Genomic DNA, 27,083 nt, shown 5'->3' with positions numbered 1-27,083 from the left:
GTGAAGGCAGCATGAAGGATGCCATAGGAATCATTCTCTTGGAAGCCTATTACGTATGCTTTGTAATTTACTGGAAATTGAAATCATCAGTAATCATTTCTTCCTATTCTCTTGTCAGGCTAAAGTCCTTTTTTTAGAGCTTTCTTTTCAGATTTTGCCAACACATTTTTAAGAGTCATTTTCCTCTTCTTTTAAAATAAAAATGTGCTTACAAAGTTCAAAATTTTAAAATAGTGCATTCCTAGATGCCACCTTAAAAAAAAGAATAGAGCAATTTCAGAGCAGAATTTCCTTTTTGCCCATTCCAGGCATTCATCTCTCCCTAGAGATATGTAAATAAGTAAAGAAGTGAGATCTAGACATAAAGAAAAAACATCACTCTCAGATGTTTACCTGAAAACCACACTATAATTCATAAACTGTTAAGGGTCATTGTCAACATGTTTAGGCCAGGAGCACAATCTACCTTTAAATTTTTGTAACTTGATGGAAGGAATAAAAGTTTGACATAGTATTCCTCTAAAGACAGCAGGGTAAAAAGATGAGCAATAAATCCATAAGAAAGTGGATACAGCCAGGCAGATATTATAGAAAAGGCACCAGGAAAAATCAATAACTGCAGAAAGGGACAACAGGACTCATGGAGAAAGGGACCTGTAGTTCTAAGGATTTAAGATCTTTGGGGAGGGTTTTCATTGGATTGGAATGTTTTTCCCAAAATCTAGCCTCTCTGTTTATGAAAGTGAAAGCTACCTTCTTAACCAGGAGTTTCTAATGTTTTTAAAAAGTAACCTATGGTGTGACTCCTTTAAATTACCAGTTCCATTAATGTGTCTGGTACTTTGGAGACAGTCATGAAACATCCGTGGACACGCCAATGAACTATTGAAGTTCAAAAGATGAAGCAGGATCCTGCTAAGAGAGCTGTCACAAATCTCAGACCTCTACGTGTAACATTCCCTTTATAAAGCTCTGTCACCCCAAGTAGCTGTAATGGTGAAATGGATAATGGATGGAAAACACAAAACACTGCTGGCACAGAAGCAGCACTCAATGTCAGCTCTCCCTCCTCGCCACATGGCATCACCCCAGGTCTTCAGAAATGTCATGTCTGCAAACTGACAGTGCTGGTAGCCCGCTTTGGAGGGCAGGCTCTGACTCCAACCAAACATGTTGGCTCAATATTTTCGCACCCTGTTTGAGAATCGGAAAGAAAGTGAGATTTCAATAGGTCCTAACTTGGGCACAATCAGAGTAAAGGAGGAAAGCAACCCAAAATGACAACTGTCAGTAGAGGGAAAACCTTAATGGTTAATGACCAAGTTTCTGCAAAACCAACTTTCCCCAGGCAGTTGATTCCAGAAGTGACTGTATAGCTAAGCTTCCACAGTGGGTACCACCACCCAAAAGCTTCCTGTTTTTCATAGGTCTGCTTCCCCCAAAGAATTGTGTGCATGTGCTGTTCCCAATCCTTCTCTTCCTCTCACCTCCTCCAGTCAGATTTTTCTCCCACCTCTCTACAACCACTTCTCAAGGGTATGAGGATCCCCGGTTGCCAAATATTCTCTTGATTCTCAGTTCTCATCTTGCATCACCTTTGGGCAGCCCAATCAGCTGATCGCTAGGTCCTATGGAAACACTCCCTTCCTTGGCTTCCAAGACACCAACCTTGCCGAGTACCACTTTTCCCCTGCCTCACCAATGCTCCCTCCCCCTGTTCCGCAACCTCTCAACACTGGTGATCTCATCCAGTCTCACAGCTTTAAGAAGCGTCTTGAGCTGATCACTCCTAGATTTATGTATTTGGGTCAGACTTCTCCCTTGGACTTCAGATCTATATATTCAACTGCCTCAGTCCTCCTTATCTCAGTCTACAACAATCCATTCTTTCAGTTGTTCAGGTCAAAAACCATGGATTCAGCCTTGATTTCTTTCTCTTTCACACTCCATATCAAGTCTATCAGCTGATGCCACTGGCTCTACCTTCTAAATATATCAGAACTTAAAGCACTTTTCTCTACCTTCACTGCCTATACCCTCATCCAAGCCACCACCATCTTTTGCCTAAATCCTTCATGTTAGGATGTGTCCACCCTTGCTCCTATCCAGCATGTGTTCCACCCAGCGGTTCCAACAATCACAGGATTCCCCTGCTCAGTACCCTCCACTGGATCCCCAGCTCCCTCACCTCAGCCCTGCACCATATGGCCCCATTTCCTTTCTGACATTGTCTAACACTGCTTTCCCTTCTCCAACCCGAGCAGCCGTCTTTCCATTCCAAGAGCAGACCAGGGATGTTCCTATGTCAGGGCTGATTGCCGTCCCCTCAGCGTGGAACCTTCTTTGCCACATTGGCTTGTTTCCTAATCTTCAGCTCTTTACTCAGATGTCACCTTCATAACGAGGCCTTGCCTATTTGAAATTGCAAACCCCATGCCATAAATACCCTAGTCCCTCTACCCTGCTTTACTTTTTTATTTTGCTTATTGTCTGTCTCTCCCCATTAGAACATAATTTCCATAAAAACAGGCATTTTTGTGCAATCTATATTTTGCTGAATCCTCAATGCCTACGTGACTCAGGTTGTCCAGACTAGTTTGAAAAATCTTCATAGAAAAGGCAATGCTCAGGCATCAGGCAGGCAAGGTTCATTCTGGGCAAAGGTTATATTGTGTTTACAGATACAGAATAATGAACTAGTAGAGTGTGCATCTGGAATTTATAAGCAGTTTAGTTTGGCTGGAGCCTGAAGTTTTAGTAGCAACTGAGACCAGCAATGAAAGCAGAGGTCTGACGGTCATAGCACACAGCACTGTATCCCAGACATTGTATGAAGCCAGGATAAAGGAATTAAAACTATTTAATCACTATAGTACCCTTTCTTCTACTAAGAAGCCACTACTGCTATCTCCATTATATAGCTATGCAAACTGGGGACAGAGAGGCTAAGTGACTTGGCCAAAATCACTTAACCATTAAATAAAAGCCAAATTTAAGCCCGGATTGACTCTAGAGCCATATTGTTAACCATTATACTTTACTGCCTCTGGGCCAAGGATCTCGAGGCTCATGGTACAGATACAGAAGATCCACTGAAGGGTTTTACACTGAGGAATGATATGGTAGTTTGAATTTTAGGAAGACAGAAATGTAGAGAATGGACAGATCAGGGGCAGATACCACCAAGGTCCAAGCTAGAGATGTTAAAGGCAAGGAGCAGGAAGAAGGGAGGACAGTTTTGAGAAAAAACCAGGAAGCGGAAAGTTTTAGAGCTTTAATAATGTGGTGACTGAAGACCCAGGAGTTTCTGTTCTGCCTTTTGCCGTTGTCTTCAGGTATTTACATTTTTTAAAAGAAAGAACATAAACTGAAAGCAAATAAAAGCATCACCGCATCATGAACTGGGTCAATAACCAAATACCCTAAAGCAGGAATCTAATAAAGCTGGATTCGAGCATTTGACTTAGAATCACTTAAGGGCCTCTATCTTTCCTTATGACCAGTTCTACAGCTTGGGATTTTCTCCATCTTCAAGCCAAGCACCCAGTACAGGAACCAAAAGCAGGGTCCAGCACACTTAAGAACAGAAAGAATGAGAACAAGTATGATGGGATGAACCCACATAGCATGAGGTGTTCTGGTGGAAGTCACATGACTATATGGAAGGAGGAAGGATAAAAGTAATCCAGACAGAGAAAAGAATGGCAGAGCCATCCTGGAGGTAGGAGACTTCAGCGGAAAACCATGATGGCAAAGTAGGCCCAACCCCAAAGATAAAGAAAATCAAAAAGCAGACTCTATGGCTGCATGATTATTGAATAACCAAAAACCTTACTCTCTGGTAAACATGGCCTGATTAATGTCCTGGACTTTGCCCAATTAGATTAGTATATTGTTACTATATTAGAAAAAGCCAGACACTAAGGGCTGAAGAAAATGAAGGAGGCAAAAGATAAACAGGATCACCACTCCATGGTGGGCCAATCTGAAAGTAAAATTAATCCAAGACAGTGGTGAGCAACTGTAATTTTCACTTGATATTGATTGGATTTGGAGGGGGCAGCTTGTCACCGAAACAGGTCCAAGAACAAAGCTGTCACCTTGGCCAGCTTCACTTGAATCCCAGCAGCTTTCACATTCACATTCTGAATACTAGAAAACAAAAAACTGGACAGACCTTACCCAAAGTCCCTAATATCAGGTGAGGATTGGGACACACATATGGCCTTTCTAAAAAATCAAGAGCAAAGTCTTTTAAGGAGAATCTGAGAGAGAGAGAGAGAGAGAGAGAGAGAGAGAGAGAGAGAGAGAGAGAGAGAGAATATCTAAATACTATAGGATATTGTATGTCATAAAAAAAAACAGAAATAATCCTTCTACTCAAGAAAAATCAGAGATCATGGCATTATTCCCATTAGTAATTTAGCTAAATACAACTTAAAAGATCTAAGCCCAGGGCTAGGGGGTGCATCTCAGTGGAAGAGCATTTGCCTAGCATGTGTTCAATGCCAGCACTGCAAACAACAACAACAAAAGAAAATAGCTCTAAGACCAATTACTAAACCCGTGGGAAGAAATTCTAGGTCCAGTGGATTTCTAGCTTTTAATATTGGGCACATGGAAGACATTCAACAAAATATACTGCTTACTGGTTTGGTCATAAAGTCAACTTTTCTGCCTACCCCACTCCACCTCTCACATCAAAAGAGTCCTCTCGATAAGCTCATTAGTCTTATCAAAGAAGCGTGTCTTTCAGTTACAGAAAGTTAAATGACTATAATACAGCCCACCTGTCTTAAAAAAAAATACATAATACCAAAGTGCAAGGGGAGGGTTGAATTTACTATAGACTCTGAGAAAAGAAAAATGCAAAATATCCTTCCAATTATAACAAAATCACCCACATAGCTGGCATTATTTCCTTTAGAAATCAGTTGGGCAAAAATGACAGGTCACCACCACCACCATTAGGCAAGTCTATTTTAAAATAATTATACATATAGCAAAAAAAGATTTATACCTAATAAGTTTGTTGGTTGGTATAGAAAATTAACCCATATGCAACCTTATTTTTTTAATTTTTACAATAAAATAAATAACAAGGATCTGTCTAGTTGAAAGTCACAGTTTTTGGTGTGTTTCATTCTGAGGCATCTATGGTACACACATAATGGTTTCACGTGTCACAAAAGAATGTTTTGTTCTTCATAAACTCAAATATCTACTATAGATGGCTAACTGAGTATACTTTATTTTGTTGAAATGTGAGGTCTGGACCCATAAATTCCAGTATTTTCTACAAATTCCTTAAGGATCAAAGCCTTAGCCCCCTAGAAGGTAAATGATAGAAAATAAGTGCCAAGTAAATATTTGTTTAATGAATTAAAAAAATGAATGAATGATGTCAATGTGTGATTTAGAATAGGTTCCTTGATCAGGGTGTGAAATTTGGCAAGAGCATGGAATTTTTTATAAAAATTTATCTGAGTTTAGGACCAGAGATAGCAGAACTATTATGCCTAATGAGGAGGGAAGAATTTGGCCATTCCAAGGGGGAGATCTGGAGATGCAGGCAACCAACAGGATCAGGTGCTGGGAGACAGGGGGGCGCAGAGGAAAATACAGACAGCAGCATTGTGAAGATTCTAGAGATGCCTCTGCCTCTCATACGCTTACCCCTACGCCCTCCCTGACAAGATAATTCCTTTTAATCTTTACCCACCTCCACCCCGATGTGAGAGTAAGGTCAAAGCTCTCCATTAAATGTTCTCAAGACGGTCATGCCTCTTTTTTCACAGCATTAGCTAAACGTAATTCCAACCAGATAATACATTTCTGCAGTTTTACACCGTAACATAAAACACCACAGTTACAGATAACTTCAACAAGTTTTATGAAATTTTCCTATGTGTGTGACATTCTTGCTCTTAAGGAGCTTATTGCTTCACATATTTTTTTTATTTTTTAATTAATCTAATCTACAAGATGGAGCTAATTAGATGGAGGTTAAAAAGGGAAAAAATAAAGTAAATATGCTAATGCATTTATACTTTTCTTAACAAACAGATGGTATATTTTGATGAAAATACATTCTTGATCCTACTAATAGAAGAAACCATATGGTATTGAACCTTTTCAGTTTCTACTTGGAAGGTGAATTTTGGAGTAAATTCCTTGGACAGCATAAATTAAGATTTATGGTTAGTATGATGTACGAGCTACATGATTTGCCATAAAATATAGGCAAAGGAGTCAGTCACATGTCATGCTTTTCAGTGAAAAGCAATCTCACAACTATTAAGAGATTCATGATGTGTCTGTCACATAGGTGCTATAGACAGCTCCACAAATCCTGTAAATGTTTTGTCCCCAGTCCAAGCGACTTATCTAAACTACACAATGACTAATTCAAACCTTTTCAGAGGGATGAACTTTTCCAATAAAAGAAAAATAAACTGAAATGCCAGCTACTTTAAATCAAACACTTAACTAACATGTTGCCACTTAAATTGTACAGACAAATATTCTGGCCCAAGTTCAAGGGAAGCATGAATGTAAATGTGGGTTATAATGAATGAACTCCATTTGGAGAATGGCTTTAAGGTATACATTTAGTTTTTCATGTCTTAATAAATTTTTTTTTTATTTTGTCAGAACACGGCTTACATGTTGTTGGAAGATACCAGAAAATCAACTATGTGTTTTAGTTTCAACCAAAGTATGTTCCTTACATATATTTCAAGACCCCCAAAATATTAAATTCTCTGACACCACTACAACCCTGGTGTATTCCCCAGACTCTAAGACCTTAAGAAAGAAAAAAAAAGCCAAAAGCTAATGTCCTCTCTAGGACTAATGGGCTTCCAGAACCTTGGCTCTAGTAAAAGCAGCCAACAGGGTACATTAAGTTCCACTCTTGCTGTTGCAGCTGAGCCTGCCAAGTCCACCATGGGGCCAAATTAAGGCTGGTAAAGTCACAAACACATTTTTCTTTTCAAATGGATTAGTCAGCTCCAAAATGTATTCATCTTGGAGTCTGAGTAACATCAAAGCTATGGGCAATGGTACTGAATAGAAACAAAGACTTCAAAAACAATACAGCTATATTTCCCTCAACTACCCTCAAACTGGAAATTTTTATTTATGTAATGCCTTTTCATTTAATGAGTGACCTGAAGTCCTTTCTCCAAGATAAAAGTATAATCTGTTGGCTAGCCATTCTTCTAAAAGAGACTATTGCTCATCAAGGCTCTGTTCTTTGCCTCACTGGTGAAAAGACCATTTTACTCAGGATGAGTCACCCCCATCTCTAAACACACCACACCAGTATTTGTTGCTGCTGTTCATTACCTGCAAAACTCAAAGAGGAAAGATAGACTGATATATAAAGACAATAATATAACTCATTATGGGAGGTTCTCATTATTCCAAGACAATAGATATCTTAAAAAGGACATTGGAAGTGAACTTACTTAAAATAGGAACCAAACTTTCATAGTGAATGTAGGAAAAGGGTTTCATTAAGTAAAACTGAGATCAAGGTGGTATATTTTATCGTCTATTTAACAAAATTTATTAAGTGCAATTATGTGTTAAATGAAACAGTAATACTAGTAAGATATGATCATTAGATAACCTTTCAGTATAGTTTTTCTAACCTTTCCTAACTTTCCCAGCACAATTATAGTGAGGGATATTCCTTCAAAAATATCTAGCACACTAACATACTGTTAATTTTTAATAGTCGGATTCCTCTCCTGAAACATGTACCGTGTCGCCATCTTGGTGAATTTTTCTCCTTTTCAGTGGTTCACTGGTCCAACACTGCCAAAATTTCATTTGCCAATAGCTTTTTGCATATGAGCCTGGCACTTCTGCAGCCTTACTTTTCTTGATTTCATGCAATGTTTATATCCTGAATTTTTGCAAAATCTGCCATTGAATTTTGCAATTGAGTACACCAATTTTACATCTTCCCAACAATCAGTGAAACACTATAACTAATGGGATGGGAAGGGATAGTATTCATCAGGGATGAATGTTTGAGTGGAACTAATTTTACACGTGGACAGTTCATTAGTGAACATTTTTATATTATGATGACTTCTGCCTCCCTGTGCAACCTTGGAGACTGCAAGGCATGAGATAATGAATATTCAGATAGCAAGGGCACCCATATATGAAAGGCCACAGACATCACAGAAATGCTTCTGTCTTCTTGAACCAGATAAGTTTCTCAGGAGACTAGAAGCATATCCCAGAAGCACATCCTCACATTCTACATTTTAATATTGCCTGTCTGCATGCCTTATCATCATGGTACAAATACACTGAACAACGATACCTAGTATACATCTCACTCTTTGATAATGGAAAGGATTTTAATCTGGCATCATTCACTAATCATAGTAGCAAAATTAAAATTTTGATTTATTAATTTAAACATCCAAATGCATATCTGGCAACTGCCAGAATTTAGACCTACTGAGGATATGAAATGCTTTTAGAAAATTAAAAGATATATAGCAATGGATATCATACTTGCCCTATAAGGGCAGGAGGCCAGAGGGAGGAAGAGAGGAGGGAGTTTGACCATTCTGCGCTGACAGTTATTACTTCAAAATCCTGAAGTCCAGGATAAACAATTTTATCTTTGAAGCCTCACTAAAAGCAAGGATAATGCCATAGGATGAAAAACAGAGATGAAAAAGACAGCATTGTGTGTTTAAAAAGACCTTTAGAGTCCGACAGACCTGAGTTTCAATCCCAGCTATGATGTTCTAGCTGAATGGTTATAAATTCATTATGCTAAGTCTCAGTTTCCTTATTGGTGAAATACACAAATAGACAATGATATTTATCTCCAGGCAGTGTAAAGAGAAAATAATAAAACCTAATGCCAAGGGTCATTTTAAGAATTGAAAAAGATAACTTATATAAATACAAGTAGTAGTAAAAAAAAAAAAAAATTAAGTTAAAAAAATAGAAGCCCCAAACCTTCAAGATCAAGATGAGTCTGACTCCTTCAGACCTAGATTCTGTAGGTAATATTTTAAAACATTATGACAGCAATAATATACGCTCCCAAGTTGTTCCAAAGATGAGAGATCTCCCGGCCATCTCTCTTCTAAGATGACAACATAAATGACAAACTGATAAAATCAATGTTATAATGATCAAATAATGATTACTATTCAATGGCAATGATCCAAATACTTTCCCAATTGATCAAGAAATTGAAAAGTTTGCAAACCTGTCATTCTTCTAGGTGTAATGTGGACAGTGACAATGAGTACCATCTGGGCCATATTCTCAGTTTCAACTAAGCCTATTAGTTTGGGTGGGATTTTTGTTCTTGTCATTGTGGAGTTTTGTTTTTTGGCTTTCTTTCCAGAAAGTAAGTTGTCATACACATAGGTTTCCATAAATATAAGAAAACCAAGAAATAACCATGCCTGTTCATACTTAATAGTCCTCAGAGATGGGTGTGTTGTTTGGTTGTGGGGTTTTGGTTTTGTTTTCTGTGGTGCTGGGGATGGAACCCAGGGCCTCACACATGCCAGGCAAGCATTCTACCCCTGAGCCACACCCACAGCCCTAGAGTTGTTTATTTGAAAATGGAATTGGTAGTAGTGCAGTCTCAACAGAAAACAAGGTAGGAGAGGATCCAGATGTGAAGGGATTATTATTGTCACAGTAAGCAGTAATTAGTTAAACTATCCCTATACTTCATTTTTTTGTTTTTTGTTTTTTTGTACCAGGGATTGAACCCAGACATGCTTTACCACTCAGCTGTATTTCCAGCCCTCTTTATTTTTATTCTTACTTTGAGACATGGTATTACTAAGTTGCTTAAGGCCTTGTTAAGTTATTGAGGCTGGCCTCAAACCTGCAATCCTTCTTCCTCAGCCTTACGAGTCACCAGGATTGCAGGCATGTGCCATTGTACCCACCTTAGACTTTGCTTTTTGAGTCTTTGCAGATACTTTGCTGCCTTTCCCACCTTGTGTTGCACTGAACTAGTTGATTCCCATCCTAGATGAACCAAAACACTTACTTCTTTGAGCATTAACCTGAACAACTAAACTTCAATGGGAAAAAAAAAAAAACCACACAGGGCAGATTGGAAAGCACGGCTCTATAGTGATTCAATCTCAAATGGATGCTCAACCCTGCTCGGCCTTCCACAATTACCCTAGTCAATTCACTCTTCCTCTATCTGCAACAACTATTTCCTACATTCCCCAACTTTACCAAACCTCAACCTTCTATCACTCAACTGGCAACTCTGTTTCACGTGTCTTAGAAATCAGAAGCTGTCTCAATGGCCCTCACAGTCTGGAACTATATTTGTCTTCTTTCTTTCCTCCTGTTCTACAGAATGAAGGTGTCTCTCATTCCACTGACTCTCTGCCTCTTAAACCTCCCTCCTTGATCCTTTTAATCAGCATCTGAACACGTGTTAGTACCTTTCCTCTTGACAAAGTCCACCTCTTGACTTACCTTCACAGCAAAATTTCTCAGAAAGTTCTGACTCTCTTACTCCATTTCCTCAACTTCCAGAACTTTCAAAAAATTCAACCCTTTTTTAAACTAAAAAGAAAAGATGTCATAGAAAGTGTTAAAAGAAGGGGCTGGGGATGTGGCTCAAGTGGTAGCGAGTGCGCTTGCCTAGCATGCATGAGGTCCTGGGTTCGATTCTCAGCACCATATAAAAATGAAGTAAAGATATTGTGTCCATCTACAACTAAAAAATAAATATTTTTTTAAAAAGTATTAAAAAAATTTTTTTATAAGATACGTGCCCTAGTTTAATTTTGTGTCTTCATGTGGATTTATAGATTTACTGCAGGTATCCTGAGCCAGGAATACAATCAGGTTTCAGGCCAGTTTGAAACTGGCTATTCTTAATTTTCATGAGTGTAGGACCATCAGATTATATGTTATGTCAGTGGACTGTGCTGTCTGTGGAATTTAATAAACTAATCATTTTCTTCAGACCTGAAGGAGAGTGATAAAACTTGGAGTCATAGGATATTAATGTACAATTTAAGGATTAAAAAATTTTCTATAAATAAATTGTGAACAATGGATTATTAAATGTTGACTTCCTTCCTACTATAAGACTGCAAGAATAAAGTAAATTCCTCAGCTAAAAAAAAAAAAAAAGTATAAAAAAAAGCCTTCTTCCTTTTCTCACCTCATCTTCACTTTCCTAAAGTTATCGATATTAAAGTATGTTCAATATGCTTTTATAAATCCACTTAAACATTTCTATACACAGACTGTTGACAAAAGCAGCATCATAATCAATATCTATAATGATAGTGTTTTTCACCTAACAATATTATGGACATTCCTCCAGGAATTCGTATAGATACAGTTATTTTAATTTAGTTAAACTATCTCTATACTTCTTGGTTTTTTTTTTTCTTTTTCTTTTTCTTTTTTTTTTTTTTTTGTACCAGGGATTGAACCCAGACATGCTTTACTGCTCAGCTGTATTTCCATTTTAATTAATTCCCTTATTGATATACATTTTAGTAGTTTTCAATTTTTGATGCTACAAACAATGCTGCTATAGAAATTTTCACATAGATATTTTCTTTGAATTTTACCAACAGGAAGCTGCAGCTCAATGGGCATACCCATGTTAGATTTTTCTATAAAGTAGACTTCATTAATCCCTGCTACATGAGTAAAATTGGTATTGCCCAGGCAAACAGCATGGCCTGTGTTGCCAGGGCCAGCGGACCCTTGCCATTCCTGATCCATTTGATCCCTCAGCAACATCGGGCATCCCTGGCCTCTTCCACCTTCCTGAAACCACACTGTCCTACTTGTTCTTCTCTTGCTGCCGTCCCTTCCTCATTTTCTTTGACAACTTCTCCTCTTCTACTTGAGCTCAGGTCTAGCTCTTTTCTTTTTCCTCTACATTTCTCTCTCTCTCACACTCACTCTCTCTAATTAACTTCTATAGCTTCGAGAATCCACACCTCCTTTTTCAGCTCCAAGTCTGTGGTATATCTATTAATGCTCCTCAGAAGTCTCACAAGCTGAAGATCATGTCCCAAGTCCACTTGCCTCTAACTCCACTGTTACCATTTTTACACAAACAACCAATACCACTCTCGCACTACAAGGAGTGTTTCCCAACTGGTCTCTTATCAGTGTGACAAAGATTAAAACTAATAATACTCATTGTTAATAAGGAAGAAGATAAATAAGTGGTAGGAGTAAACTGGTACAATGCTCTTGGATGGCATGTGGTAATATGTTTCATCTGTTTTGTTTGTGATACTGAGTACTTGCTCTACCACTGAGCTATACCCTCAGCTACAGCATACTGTAGTTTTATCAGTATCAACATGTAAAATCTGCTACTTTAAAAAAAATCATATTTTTATGTACTAACATAGAATGACAACCACGCTGAATATAAAGGTAATATTTTGAGATGGGGTCTTGTTAAGTTGCTGAGGCTGGTCTCAAACTTGCAATCCTCCTGTCTCAGCCTCCCAAGTAACTGGGATTACAGGCATTAGCCACCAAAACAGGATGTTTCACAATTTAATATGATTGTAATCCTTTGACTCTTCTGGCTTACAAATAATCAAATAAGTAGGCAAACACCGCAAGCCGGAATCATCCTAAAGATTCCTCAATGGGGAGATGGTTGTGAACAACAGTACCTGCCATTTTTAAAAAGGAAAAATCATATTTTTATGTACTAACAAAGAATGACAGCCACACTAAATATAAAGGTATACATGCAAGGTTTCAAAATAGCATGTACTATCTGAAAACTACTTTTGTAAATAACATGTTTAAGTATGATTGTATTTAAAACACTAAAATATGCATCCTATATTCTAGTGAACATATGTCATATTTGTCAAATTGTACTTCAAATGCATTAGTGGAATTGTTAACTCTTCTTTAAAACTCTCATGAAAAAAAAAATCAACTTTCTAATCCATATCTTAATTTTTTTTTAGTTCACTTAAAGCAGGTTTATACATTCACCACCTTGATTTCAAGAAAATATCCTGAGTTGGAATATTGTTCTTAACCATATTTTTGCCCCAGAGAAATTAATGGCAAATGGAAGTTTACAGAGAAAAATATATATGTGTATGTGACAGCTTACCGGTGTGATGTATTCATGAATCATACTGAAAATATGTCCCTTGAAATCAAAGAAAACAATATGTTTATACACAAAGAATATGCCCCAAAGTTCCCCAATAAAGAAAAGTGTTTAATCAAAATATTTTTTTGACAGCTGGTTAGTGCTGATTCTGAAGTAGAGAAGAAAATCAGTGTCATTGTAGTCTTTTGTTTTATGTACAAGAGATGAATATGCAAATTAGCCCAAAATGGAGACTCATTATCTGTTTTACACTTCAAGTGTGATTTTAAGCACTGTAGGTATATATACACACACACACACATCTAGAATACACATATATCTCAACAAACCATGCACATCATCTGTTCAGAACTGGGAAACGCATGCAAGCTCCTACAACATTAAATGGAAGGCAGATGGTAGTCACTGATCAACAGACATAAAATAAAGCCCTTCTAAATCCTACTCCTTGTAACAGTCTAATTTTTTTCTTTAGAAAAATATCAAGCAGTTTTTCGTTACTGTTGATTTGCAACTCCAAAATTACAATGGGCAATGCAAAAGAGGATTTCAAAGAAAGAAAAATGTCTTTTGGCACTGATTCGCTTTCATAGTCTTAGGCAGGAGATAACAGTAACTTTGAAACTCACAGCATACTGTAGTTTTATCAGTATCTAATGTGTAAATTAGCTCTTTCTATAACTGGAGGTTTAGCTTTCAAAATACATAATTACTGATCATTTCAGTCTGCATCACATTTCTTTTGCAGGGTGAAATGAACTAAAACAGCTGTTACATCCTAATAGCTTTATAATGTGCACAGAATTTCTATGACTATTAGAAATTAAACCTATAGCTTCCTAACAGGCAGCACATATTCATGGGTATATATGACCCACATTATTTGGAAGAACAATTATTAACTTATAAAATTATAATTTGAAACATAATGAAGTAAGGCTGCTAAAGAAAATATTACAGCTCCTAAATGAGGTCAAAGCCACCAGTCCACATTGTCCAGCTCCCCCACCCCTTTTTTTTGCATCAATAAAGCACTCTGGCTGAAGGAAGTCCAAGTGTTCATGCTACCACCATTCCCTGCAGGGATCGAGCCCTCTATTTTCATACTGGGAGATGAATTTTTAGAAGGTGAACCAAGCCTGGCACTCTGCCCAGAATTTCTGGCAGCTGACAGGCAATCTGGTTTTACTTCTGGTCCACTCTCCCCTGAGCTAACTTCCTATCCACAGAGAGCACCCTGATCTAGGGAACTTGTACCATTTATAATGATCACCGAGAAAGCTCTGATGATTTTATTAACCATGGGACTTGTACGTGCAGTTCTCTTTAAACATATTTCTGTAGAGTGAAATATTCTAAAATCTTGTTTCCTGGTATCTCTAACACTAGGGAAAAAAAAAAAACAGCAGCGTTAAAAGGATTTTTTCCAGAAAAATTGATTACTATCCAGGCAACTGCATTCAGGGATGTTAAGAGATCTAAAGAGACCCAAAAAGAGATCTGATGAACTTCTACCAAAGGAATATAAGAGCAAGGTCCATGGACCACAAAATCATTAGAGAAGTACACAAGATATATATAATTAATGGCTAAATTAGATAGTTCAAGCTATAAATGTTATGAAAGGTCAGAGCAATCACTGCAAGGCAGAGTGGGGTGAAATCTGAATGTACCTAGGCCCAACTCTCCACCAATAAATGTATTAACTACTGAAACCATTATTTTCCTTGGATTACCATTTCCAAAGGAAACAGGACTGGAAAATGACTATGTAATTCACACTAAATCTGAGTCCAAGTTTGGTTTTTTACCTCCAAGATCTAGCTGTCCTTCTATCTTCTTTGTCTCATAAAAACTGAAGTCAATGAAGTTTGTTTCATTGAGAACACTCTTATCCCCTCTAGAAGGTGGATGGGAGATCCTAGAAACTATTCCCCAAGGTTTCATTAATTCCTGGGTCCTATTCCCAGTTCTATGGCTCACTTGTGTCTATTCCCTGTGCCAGAGGCCCTGGCTTATACTTAGGAGCCCAAGGTTCTTGGTGGCTTTGCTTTCTATTCTTTTCCTTGCTTTCTACCTGACAGACCCATCATCTCAGGCCTAATAGTTCAGTATATGCCATCGTTGTTTCCTAAGTTTCATTAATAAATGTTGGGAGAACAGTAGTACCAAAACAAATTCCAAAAGGAGATCTGGAATATGAACACTCATACATGAATATTCACTTCCTCACATGCAGCATATGCCCCACAGTGAAGAACCTAAAGAATGTATTATTTTGCTTAGCAAAAGAGACACTAGCTCAAATCCTGTCTCCAAAAGGGGACTTTTCTTCCCTTCTTAGGAATTTTCACTGTTCTCTGTGACAATACCCCAATTAAGAGTTCTTTGCAGGGAGTCTTAATCTTATTCAAAGAAGATTTTAAAAATATAACTTTAACTAAAACCAAGTAAATCCCAGATATCTGACACATTTATCAAAGGTAACACAGAGGAGACTGTTATTCATGTATATTCTCTGAGCTTAGGGACATAGGGACAAGGTATGAGTGGGCAAATGGTAAATAGCCCATTTTGATAAGTGGCACAAAAGGGGGCATTTTCCATAAGAAAGAAAGACAAAGGTAGGGAAGGAGAGGACCCAATGGTGGTGAGCTCTGAGTGAAGGGTTTAGATTTGGCCAAATCCAATGCAGGGTCTTCCTATGACAACTGTCCTGAATACAGAAGACCCTTTCTCCCTTATTTGCCTGAATGATATCTAGGTCCTTTAAAACTCAGTTCAAATCCTCTCTGCAGTAGGACCACCCATAATTATGCTCCAGTGCATCCTTGTATATCTCTATTATCACTCCTATCATATTTTATTCTATCGGTTTTTAGAAAGTTGTCATCCCCACTATATTATTAAATTCTTGAGAGGGACTGTGTCTTGGTACCTAAACCAGATCCCTGAAGTACAGCAGGTATTCAATAAATGCCTGTCAGGTGAATGTCTGAATAAATAACTCTTATCAGTAATAAAGTGGTATTGAGGGACAATATAAAAAAAAAAGGATGTTTAATGATTCACTAGGGAGGTTCAATTTGAACTTAATCCTGGGCCTAACTGCTTGGGAAGCAACTGTTCGCAGAACCAAATATAGTTTGTATCCTTCTAGAACGAAAATCAGACAACGGCTGTTTATGATAATAATAATGGGTTATTAGTGTCATTAACATCATCTCATGCTATGGGCTTATTAAGACACTAATTTATATTCCAAAATTGTAAAACAAAATGCAAAAAGAAAAGGACAACCCTGATCTATTTTCTCCTGTTCCAATCCCCCCACTACACACAAAAGGATCTCAACATGTTATTATCCTTTAAACAAAATAAAACAAAAAAGCCTGGATTCAATTGAATAACTTATGCACAAACAGCCACATCTCAAAGGTCTTACTGAATATAAAACACAGTGGGGTTTTTGTTGTGGGTTTTTTTTTCTTTTCTTAATAAGAAAATAAGAAGATTCTAGGTAAAAATAACAGATAATTTCTCAGCTAAAAAAAAAAAAACCTGCAATTCAATCATAATATATGAAATTTGTTTATAAACAGCCAAAGCACAACAAACCAGGAGTAAAGAACATCAGGTTCACTCTGTAATAACAAAGTCTAAAATGATCTTAAGGGGAACAAAGGGGCAGGAAAATTCAAAGCTCTACTGACAAACTGACAAAACACATCTAGATAAAGGATTGCCACACTCTCTTTGGAGAATTTTTAAAAAGGAAACTTCCTCAGTTGTTCATCATTATTAGTATGTGTACGCTTATAGTCTGGGTGCCTGTGACCAGCACCAGAGTGTGGTCACGGCTGCCCTCTCTCCCAGCATTCCTGGAAGCCGCTCCTCCTAAAGAGGCAGCAAGCCTTCTTCTGGGCTCTAGGTCTCCTGTGCCAAAACAGAGCTATTCCTCCCTCCCTTTTATTCATTTGGTGCTGGGGACTGAGCCCAGGGCTTGGTGCAGGGTAAGGTGCTGTCACTGAGCCACACCCCCAGCCAAGCCCAGCTATTTCTTTACCTTACATCCAGCAGTGGCAAGGGACAACTGTGGAGCCAGAGAGATCTGGTTATAAATTCAGCTTTTCCAGGGCTCAATTTCTTCATTTGTACCGTTAAGATAGTGGTTTTTCTCTCATAAGGCTATTAGGAGAATGGCATTTGCCTGACCCGTGGCAAATGTTCAATAAAAATGTTTGACTGCTCCCCTCCTGCCCATCCCTGAGGTCCTGCAACCCTGTCTCTCCTCATCCTCATTCCTCCTTTCTTCTCTTTTCTGATTCCTCATAAATATTTAGTGAATATATTTCCTTTTAAGTTATTCTTCTATTTATTTTAAAATTCCAAAAGAAGGTTAAAAACGTATTTATATGAACTGAACAACGGTACCGCAGAAGCCCACAGACTATGCTTTGCAGATGACGACTCCAGGGCTAGCCAGCACCTGAATGTACATTTACGGACTTGGGGCATAATTAATGCTCCACATCAGTAGGAAGATTTAAATAGTACAAATAGTTTCACATGTTATTTCACAAATCACAGGCTTCAGAACAATTTATATTTAAATATGATTTTATAAAAAAAATTTTCAAATTCTCTTTGGCTCTAAGTAAAATTGTTATAATTTAGCGACACCATGTGGCTACATTTTGCTTTGCATTCTTAGAAGAAAATGTTCCTCTGTAAGTAGGGTTGTTCTACGCTAGTTCAATTATGATATTCAAGTTCTTGGTAGAGGAAAAACTGAAACTGGATTGAACTCAAACCATTTTTTCAAGGTAAAACTATTCCTGCTTCTTTTACATCTGAATAAGGCATTTCTTAAATTGTGAAGCTCTCCAAATACATAAAGAAAGTAAAGGCTCAGCATAACTTTTGCTAGGATTCTAAACCCTCCTGGTGAACCACTAAATAATGTGAAGGTGCCTACCTTTAAAAGAAAATAAATGTATCAACACCCAGTTAGGGAGCCACAGGCAACAAAAGAGAAAAGAAAGAAGACAGACAGGATTTGATACACTGTTAATATGGCAGAGGGAGGACGCTTCCATAAATAGCATGCTTATTTTCTCATTTGTTTAAGTCTCCTAGATCTGCAGCACAGTGTAGGTACGTACTAGAATCTAATCAGAATGGGTGAAAAAAGTTATGCTGCATCTAATGATGGCAGGGATGAGGGGGAAACCTGGAATGTATGGTAGCAATAAAGGAGATGAAAGTACCTTATGCAAAAAACAGAACAGTTTTAGTATACTTCTAATGAGGCCTCCCACAGTAGACCAGCCACTCCAAATACCATTCCATGTACACCAGGGAAAGCCTAAGGGTCAAAATAACCACCAGAAATGTCACTCCCTTCATCTCCCTTAAAACACCCACTCCCCTCTCTGGCCTTCCCTGACTACCCTCCCTAAAATACAACCTCCCTCCCTTCACCCTGTCACTATCCAATGCCATCTTCCTAATGCTTGTGTTCTGATGTTGTTTATATCTGTTTCTCCCAAATTCCATGAGTGCAGAAACCCCAGGGGTCTTCTTCAGTGTTATGACCTCAGTACTGAGCACAAAGTACAGCACAAAGTAGGCACCTATTCGTTGAATAAGTGAGTGAATAAACAGATGAATAAATGAGGAGAAATCTATTTCCTTGGCTGGTGAAGCATGCCTAAATTTCTTGTTGTAAGTGAAAACAGAACCATTCCAGTGAGGTGTTTATCATCACTACGGCCTCTAATGTAACCCCCCGAGACCAGAAGACAGGCTGGCATCTGTAACACCCTTTCTTTTTCCTACAACACATTTGGCACACTGTAATTTCTCATTGTAAAAAAAAAAGAGGAAAATGGAGTGAAGGGAAACTACAATAATTAAAACATTCTACGACAGTCAAAGAAATCAATGGAACACAGAAGTACATAGGCTAGAATTCAGCACACGATAAATAGAGCCACTCACACTAAGAAATGTGGTAATAAATCATTATTAAATGAATGGTCTTCGTCAACTGACTGGTCTTACCTGAAAATACATGCATAAAATATTCTGGATACATTTAATGTAGAGAGAGAAAAAAAATTAAGTGGTAGAAGAAATATATGAGATATATAGCATTCTTTAATGATGGAGTAAGGAACACTTTTCTAAACATGCTGTATAACAAGAAATCATTTAAAAAGACAGATTTGAGTAAATTTTAAAAGTGAAAATTTTTAAAACGTTCAATATGGCAGAAAATATGAATAAAATACTAAAAACTAATAAAAATTGCACCATACATGATAGGCAAAAAGATAATTCCTATGATATATACACATAGATGTATCAATGTATCTATGCACAGTTCTCACAGCAAAAAAGAAAGACAATCATCCATAAAAAATATGCACAAGAAAATTTTTTTTCTAAATAAGAAGTAACAAAATTACTTTAACTCACTGTCAAAGTCAAAAAAAAAAAAAAAAAGGCAGATCTTACAAACCATAATTAATTACACTGGCACAAAGTTAACAATGCCTGCATTGATGAGGAAGAGGTATTTTCACATGCAATTGGAAAAAAACTGGATAAAGCCTTTCCACAGGACAAGTTTTATCAATATTTAAAATATATGCTACATGATAATATTATAATGAAAGACATTTCCATCTGACAATTAAAAACATAAGAAAGAAACCATGTTTTGCGTTAACCAGGTTCACCCTGCCGTGCCATGTGGTCAAGCTGTACCTTTCTCAAGCCCATCTGCCTTGGCTTCAGTAAACTTCCCTCCTCCAATTCTCCTCGTCTCTCTGACCAGCCCTTGTAGGTAAGTACCTCTGCCATCCATTCTCATCTCTTTGAGAACTTTGTTTTTAGCTCTACTATTCTTCTTCCTCAGCTCTCAGGTTTTACCCCAAAATCACATGTGCAATTCCAGCCACCAGTCATGGAAGCTACTATGGTCTGGACATGTTCTGAGTGTCTCCCAAAGGTTTATGTGCTAGAAGCTTGGTCCCCAGTCTAACAGTTTCCAGGGGGTGGAGTGTTAAGAGGTGAGGCCTACTGGAAGGTGATTAGGTCATGGGACACCACCCTGGAAGGGATTAATGTAGTTCTCACAGGATCAGGCTGATTCTCACAAGAGTGGATTGTTCTGACGTAATGGCCCTCCATGTGATTGGCCTTTTCTGCACATGGCCATTTCTCTTTCCACTTTCCCACCATGTTTTGACATAGTCATGGAGGCCCTTGCTAGATGGCTGGCACCAGGTTGCACAGACTTTCCAGCAACAAGAACTGTAAGCCAAATGCCTCTTTTATTTACAAAGTACCCAGGCTCAGATGTTTTGTTACAGCAACGGTGTTATCAAGTCTTCTTATATTTCAGCAATATTATTTGGCTGATAAATTAACAGCAAGTTGAGAAACAGCTAGATATTATTTTTAAAAAATCCCCAAGGTACACAATATTTGCCACTCCTTACTGTTATTTTCTCTTCAGTCCTAGTCTCCACAATGTACAAACACTATGGAAAGGACTAGGAGAGAGCTCACTAGATACCAAGATGGCAATGTGAAGCTTGCAGATCAGGGTAAAGCATAAATTGCCTTCCTGAGAAAGAAACAGCTGACAAAACATAATACAGTTCTGAGAGCACATAAAAGATTGCACATGAATTGATAAGCCCCTTTCATCTTCGGCTAGGAACTAAAGGGGATGATTGGTCTAAGTTTTGGGCTACATAGAACAGCTTCCACTTAACCTGCAAAGATCCCTAAAAAGAGCTGACAAAGAGTAAATCATTTCCCTCCACTCACTATCATGGTTGGAGCAATCACTAGCTTTGATGCCTGACATTATCCTTACTGCTATTAGATAACATCCACTATCTTAGCAAGGTAAATCCTGACTGAATTACACTGCCCAAGATATATGAATGCCAAATTTTATGTTATACTATGTATTTTACAAAAACTTTTTTAAATGTTTTATCAAAAACAAAATATATAAAAACTGCTGGAAACACACAAAAATGGGCAGATTGTTAAGATAAAGAGAACTATTTTAAGACTTGTTTTGGACTGCTACATACAGACTGACGAAATTAAATGGCGAAAAGACATGGCTCCTGAAATAAGGAACAGTGTCCTCTGAGTGAAAGTCAGCATGGCCAAAGAAAATGGCAAGATGATTCTCCTCCGAAGATCAAACACCAGTTGATAGTCTCAGAAATTAGAAAAAATAATAAAAATAACTGTTACTTACTGAGCCTCTGTTTCTAATCAAGCACTGTACTGTGCTCAGTACTTGTAAATATGCTGCCATGCAACTCTCCCTAAAGAGGGTGTTGCTTCTGTTCCTTGCAGATATCAGGGCTCAGAGACACAACTCCATCACAATGTCAGCAAGAGATGAGATCAGGATCTGAGAGAGGTTCTGACTCCACAGCCCATAGCTTTTCTATTACAATGATGATTTCTAATCAGTTTTTACTGGACTTAGAAAGAGGACTGAGTAATCTCCCTTTCCCCAATTCATGGAGTATCTCTTCTGTGAATGCAATGAACAAAATCTTTCATCAATACATTACAGTTATATCCTTCAAGATTAACCTCAAAATTCACTTTCCTGAAGAACAGAAGGAAAGTGACCTTTGCAAACAGTATAGAACCATTTACTCTTCTAGGTAGTTTTCCAGGATTCATACTTGCCTTAGTGAATACACTGATAAAATCTACCAAAGAACATATATACATATTTATGTTACTTTCTCTTCCTTACATGGTGCCTTGACACCATGAAACCTGTACTGAAAAGTACAGGTTTACAGAATATCTACTGCACACAAGGAAACAGTCTAAGTACTATGCAAAATGCTAAAAGATTAGAATCTATACTTCTTGCCTCTAAACGCTTGTAATTTTAGTATCAGAAGCAAGACAAACTTGCAAAGGACACTGAAGAGAAAAGGTCTCACACACACACGCACACGCACACACACACACACAAACTAATATAATGTAAACTGAACATTTAACATGCTAAGGAAATGAAGTCTTTATTTGCCAAGTGAAACTCCTGAAAGAAGTGTGTGTTGATCACTGTTTAGACAGTCCATAAATGATTGTTAGAAACACCAAGACCTTCTTAGATAATCAATAGAAACTTATTCTTAGATTCATTTAAAAATACTATCAAAACTCTAAAAATTACCAAAGGCTTAGTTTATGAAATATGTAGCTGTTAATAGAGTGATAAGGTTTTTAAAAAATATTTCTCAGTAATGTGGGTATCAAAACTCCTTCCTTTTCTTATTACCACCATCTTGAATAACACCTTGGCTCAATTTTTTTCAGAGCAGGGAGCTGTTATACCAAGACAAAAGCTAGCATCATAAACGCAATCAAGGTCTAAACACATAAAAACTATATTACCAAAGTCAAGGCCAGACAGGAGAGACAAAAGAAGAGAAGGATAAATAATACCCATTAATACATAAAGGAAAGTATGTTTTCTAAAAGGCAGAGATCGTGACTACAGGCACATGGCTCCCTCCTAGTAACTGGGGCTGTGAGGTGGGTAGAGCACATAGACTGTCCTGGCTGGTATTATAGCCATGATGATTTGTTCTGGGATTCATATTCTTAGGATTTCAAATCAAATTCACTCCATATATCAGATGATTTGACTGTTATCCTGCTTATTTTTTAATCCGATAAGACCATAATAAGCCAAGTCAATGTAGACTTGATCTCCTCCTCCACGTTGGGTCCCCTCTTTCACTTTCCACAAATGCCTAGACAGCTCAGAGATATGGCATCTTCACTCAATTTCTTGTCCCTCTTATTTTAATCCATTCAAACATCTGTGATAAAAGAAATGCCAGACCTCAGTCACTTTAGTCCCTCTTTGGGGAAATAAAATTGATGTTTTTCATTTTCACACAAGAGGATAGAACAAATATTCTGAGGAACAATATTGTATCCAGTCTTACCCATTAAAAAAAAAAAAAAAGTAGGCAACATTCTTTGCAGTACTAGAGGCTGAAAGGTTTTGTGGAGTTCTCAGGCTGAAGAGTTCAGCCTTATGCCATTAGCCTGTAAGTGTAACAAGTATGACAGCGACTTCTGACCAGGAGATGAAGTGCTGTGGAACATCCTCTCAGTCACAGTGGAAGTCAGCTGGGGTTGCAGGGGAGTTGGGGAAGGGAATAGGGGAAGAACCAGCTCCACATTCTCTCTAGTTACTCCAGTCATATCCTTTCCCCTCTCTCCCTGTCACAGCTGATTAAATGAATCAAGGGTTTTCTGCCTCTGATCTTTTACTTGAATGTGAAGAATATCTGAGGGCTGGGGCTATAGCTCAGTGGCAGAGCATCTAGCTAGCATGTGTGAGGCACTGGGTTTGATCCTTATCACCCACATAAAAATAAAACAAATAAAGGCATTCTGTCCATATACAACTATAAAAAAAAATTTTAAAGAAATGTTTGAGAGCAATTTCATCATGAAAACAACAAAAGAGTAAAACTACAGAATTTCAGAGGCCTTTAAGCACTTTCTCCATTTCCAATTGAATTTTGTAAGTTTTGTAGAATTTCAGAAAGTTATTTTAAATAATGATTTAAACCTAAAGGGAGAATACAAAATATCAGAACAGTGGCTTTTTAAAAACAATCTTAGAGCTGGGGTTGTGGCTCAGTGGTAGAGCGCTTGCCTTGCATATGTGAGGCATTGGGTTTAATTCTCAGCACCACATATAAATAAATGAGCAAAATAAAGGCCCATCTACATCCAACATCTAAAAAGAATATTTTAAAAAACAATCTCACCTGAGGCAGCAGTACCTTAACAATAACAGAAGCTGAGGTGCTATGGTGGGAGGGAGGGTGTGGGTATGGAGTCCTGCAGCGAGTATCCCGGGCCCCAGACCCAATCCCACCTAAAACACCTGTTCTGTCAAACCCATCTAGCCACGGACATAGAGGACAGAACACATGCACCCGCTATCCAAAAACCTCCTACTGGCCCAAGCATTGCCAGAAAAGCCTCCAGAAGTCTCTCCTGGCTTCCGTGGGAAGAACATGCCCCTAACCGAGTCTGCTTTCCATGTACAGCAGGGAGTTTCAAAGGTATCTCCACTTCTCAAGTGTTCCCTGTCCCTTCTCATTCTTCACATTTTTGCACATAAATATGGTAAAAGGCATGTTGAATAGTTCTATATTGCATTCTAAATATTAAGGTGCATAATTTTCCATATTTTCCCTAAGTTTTTTCTCCCTTGGGTTGTATTTGGTAGTTGATACCCTGAAAAACTTCTTCCACAACACAGAAAAATGCAGTCTCCATCTCAAAGCTCAAATCTCCTTAAATAAAAATCAAAATCACTTATTAACCATGAGAACTAACCTGCAGACACGAGCTGGAAAATACAACTTTTGCCAAGACCGACATAGATATTGTGAATGATCTATCACTCTGATCCAATCAAGTTCATCCATTGACACTTCAATAAAGTAGGAATAAGACCTATGAATCAAAAGGGAAAAGACATTAAAACAACAATACTAAGCTATACTTAAATAAAATGTTAAAAAGTACCAAAAATATAGAATTAACTAATTATATTTTCTGTACAACAAATTTTTATAACAATGAAAATTACGTATATCCCTCTTTTGTATCATTCACCACAGTGTATTAGAACTCTCTCTCAGCTCGTCTGTCTGCCTCATCAAATCACAAACTGCTTAAGAACAAGGACCACAGCTCAGTAAATATCAAAAGCAAGCAAGACATTTGTTCCTTTTCAAATATGGCCAGGATGTCTTGGTCACACCATAATAGCAGATTAATAGAGCTGATAGGAAGAAGAGAGGGGAGGAAAAAGAAAACAGAGAAGCACTAAGTCCCTGGCCTAGTGCTTAGCCCTCCCCTCTTGGGGGAAAGCCAACTTGGAATGGTTCCCCACAGAGGCTAGTGTATATCCTGCCGCCTCTCTGTCTCCTACCATCCAGCACACACAAGCAGCCTGCAAAAAAATAAATGATATGGGTGAAGAGATAATGAGTGTTTCCTTTGGATACAACTTAAACCTAGCCAGCTAATAACCTGGCAGTAATGAAAATAGCCCATCATCCTCCCCAAGTCAGCTACCCTGCACCATTACACGCTGGTCCCATACTTGACAAATCTATATTCCTTGTCATAAAGCCAAATTTAAATTTGCGGTGCAGTTATTACTTGTACTGTAATATCAACAGGAACAATCTTGGAAGATTTAGATGACCATAAATGTCAGCCTGCAACCTACAGTTGTGACCAGAAAAGGTCAGCTTATTTTGTGTCATCCCCTCATTTTCTGCTGTACCTCACCTCCCATTCATTTTATCACTCAGTCTCAAACTGGTTATAACCTTTTATTGAACCTCTCTGGGTTATCAGTAATCCAGGATATAATTTTACAACATGTCAAAATCTTTTTGGCTTAAGATTTTGAATTTTTCACCTCTGCTTATAATGATAACAATTTTTGTGAGAAAAGAACAGTTCCATGGTAAAGTTAAGCCCCAGTGAATATAACACAGATATTAAAACAAAGTGGCCTATATTTAATATTATGAAAACAATGATAAGTACTCTGTGTTTCAAATACACAAACCATTTCTCTTATTAATTTGCACTTTTGTACTAATTTCATCATTAATTAGATGAGCAAATGTTCAAGCTTTTAGAACTATGCCTACCACATAAAAGTAATGAAAAGTTTCATATAAATATTATCATTATATTGTTATTATTAATCAGAGACTCTTGGAAATGAGATGTGAGCTAGCTCCACTTTTACAATTAAACATCAAATCATATCCACCAAGACACATGTCAAGATATATATTAATAAAAAGTAAACCAAAAGTGATAACCCAGGGACCTTGTCCATCCACACACCTGCGAAATCCCGGCTCATCTCAGAGAGATTCCCTCATACATGACTCAAATAGCCCAAGAGGTGAGGGCAGTGGCCGCGCAGGAGAAACGCACTATGCCCCATGAGGCTTTCAGGGCATCATCACCATTAATACTAAGCCCTTCATGACCAGGCCAAAAAGGCAAAAATAGGGCCCCGTTCCTGGGAGGGAGGGTTTAGGTCAATGATAAGTAGCAGCAAGACAATTCAGTTCTGGTACTTCTGCCATCATGGATGGACCCTAGAAGCCACTGTGGGTGAAAGTATCCCAGTGGCTGGAAGGCAGAATCCTGAAACCACTGAGGAACGTGGGTCCCAGGCTGGAGCACAACAAATTTTTTCACAAATTTCTTTTGTTTTGAGGAGGATATTTATCCACATATTAAAAGACAATTTCTTCATCCGTAGGATAAAATGCATGCAAAATGTTGTTATAATATCCAAAAGTAAGGAATTGAGTGAATAATGTTAAAAAGGTACAATATAAGACTACCATTGAAAGTAACATTTTAGAGGACTATCCTCAAAAGGGTAGAATGTTTAAAATGTATTAATTAAAAAGTGAAGTTAACTTTTGTAAATCCTATCTTTATCTTTATTTTGTAACACTATACATGCAGGTGTTATGAGTGTATGAGTGTGTGTGTGTGTGTGTGTGTCTAGGCATGATTTAAACACACTAGTTAAATACATGCAAAACTGAATAATGGGTGGAAAGATTACTAGCAATTTTTATTTTCTTCTGAGTACTTCTTGATATTTTCCACAATAAACATATATTCACTACTTTTTAAGTAGGAAAAAAAACCCATGTTTTTAAAGGAATATAACCATTAACTCCTCCCACAGAACTAGCTTCAAGATAAACATCAGAATGATGACTAAAATGAATCATTAAAATCTGTAAAACCAAAGTAGATGGCCACAAAGTTAGGT

At 37.7% G+C, this 27,083-nt stretch overlaps 1 protein-coding gene across 5 annotated transcripts in view; it reads right to left on the bottom strand.

Annotated features, from left to right (window-relative positions):
• Btbd9 (BTB domain containing 9) overlaps nucleotides 1-27,083 on the bottom strand; it is a 410,025-nt gene that overhangs the window by 318,368 nt on the left and 64,574 nt on the right. For all 5 annotated transcript variants that reach the window (XM_058581418.1, XM_046450749.2, XM_046450748.2 and 2 more), the window contains one exon: nucleotides 24,590-24,709. In XM_058581418.1, coding sequence (XP_058437401.1) covers nucleotides 24,590-24,709 — 120 coding nt within the window. The remainder of the gene's footprint in view (nucleotides 1-24,589; nucleotides 24,710-27,083) is intronic.

Source organism: Marmota monax, unplaced genomic scaffold, assembly GCF_021218885.2.
Source record: "Marmota monax isolate L192 unplaced genomic scaffold, Marmota_monax_Labrador192_F-V1.1 WCK01_AAM20220418_F8-fsc00127, whole genome shotgun sequence".
In the NCBI taxonomy this organism is placed as follows: Eukaryota; Metazoa; Chordata; class Mammalia; order Rodentia; family Sciuridae; genus Marmota; species Marmota monax.
The sequence above is the reverse complement of the archived record's forward strand: the minus strand, read 5'-3'. Positions and strand labels throughout refer to the sequence as shown.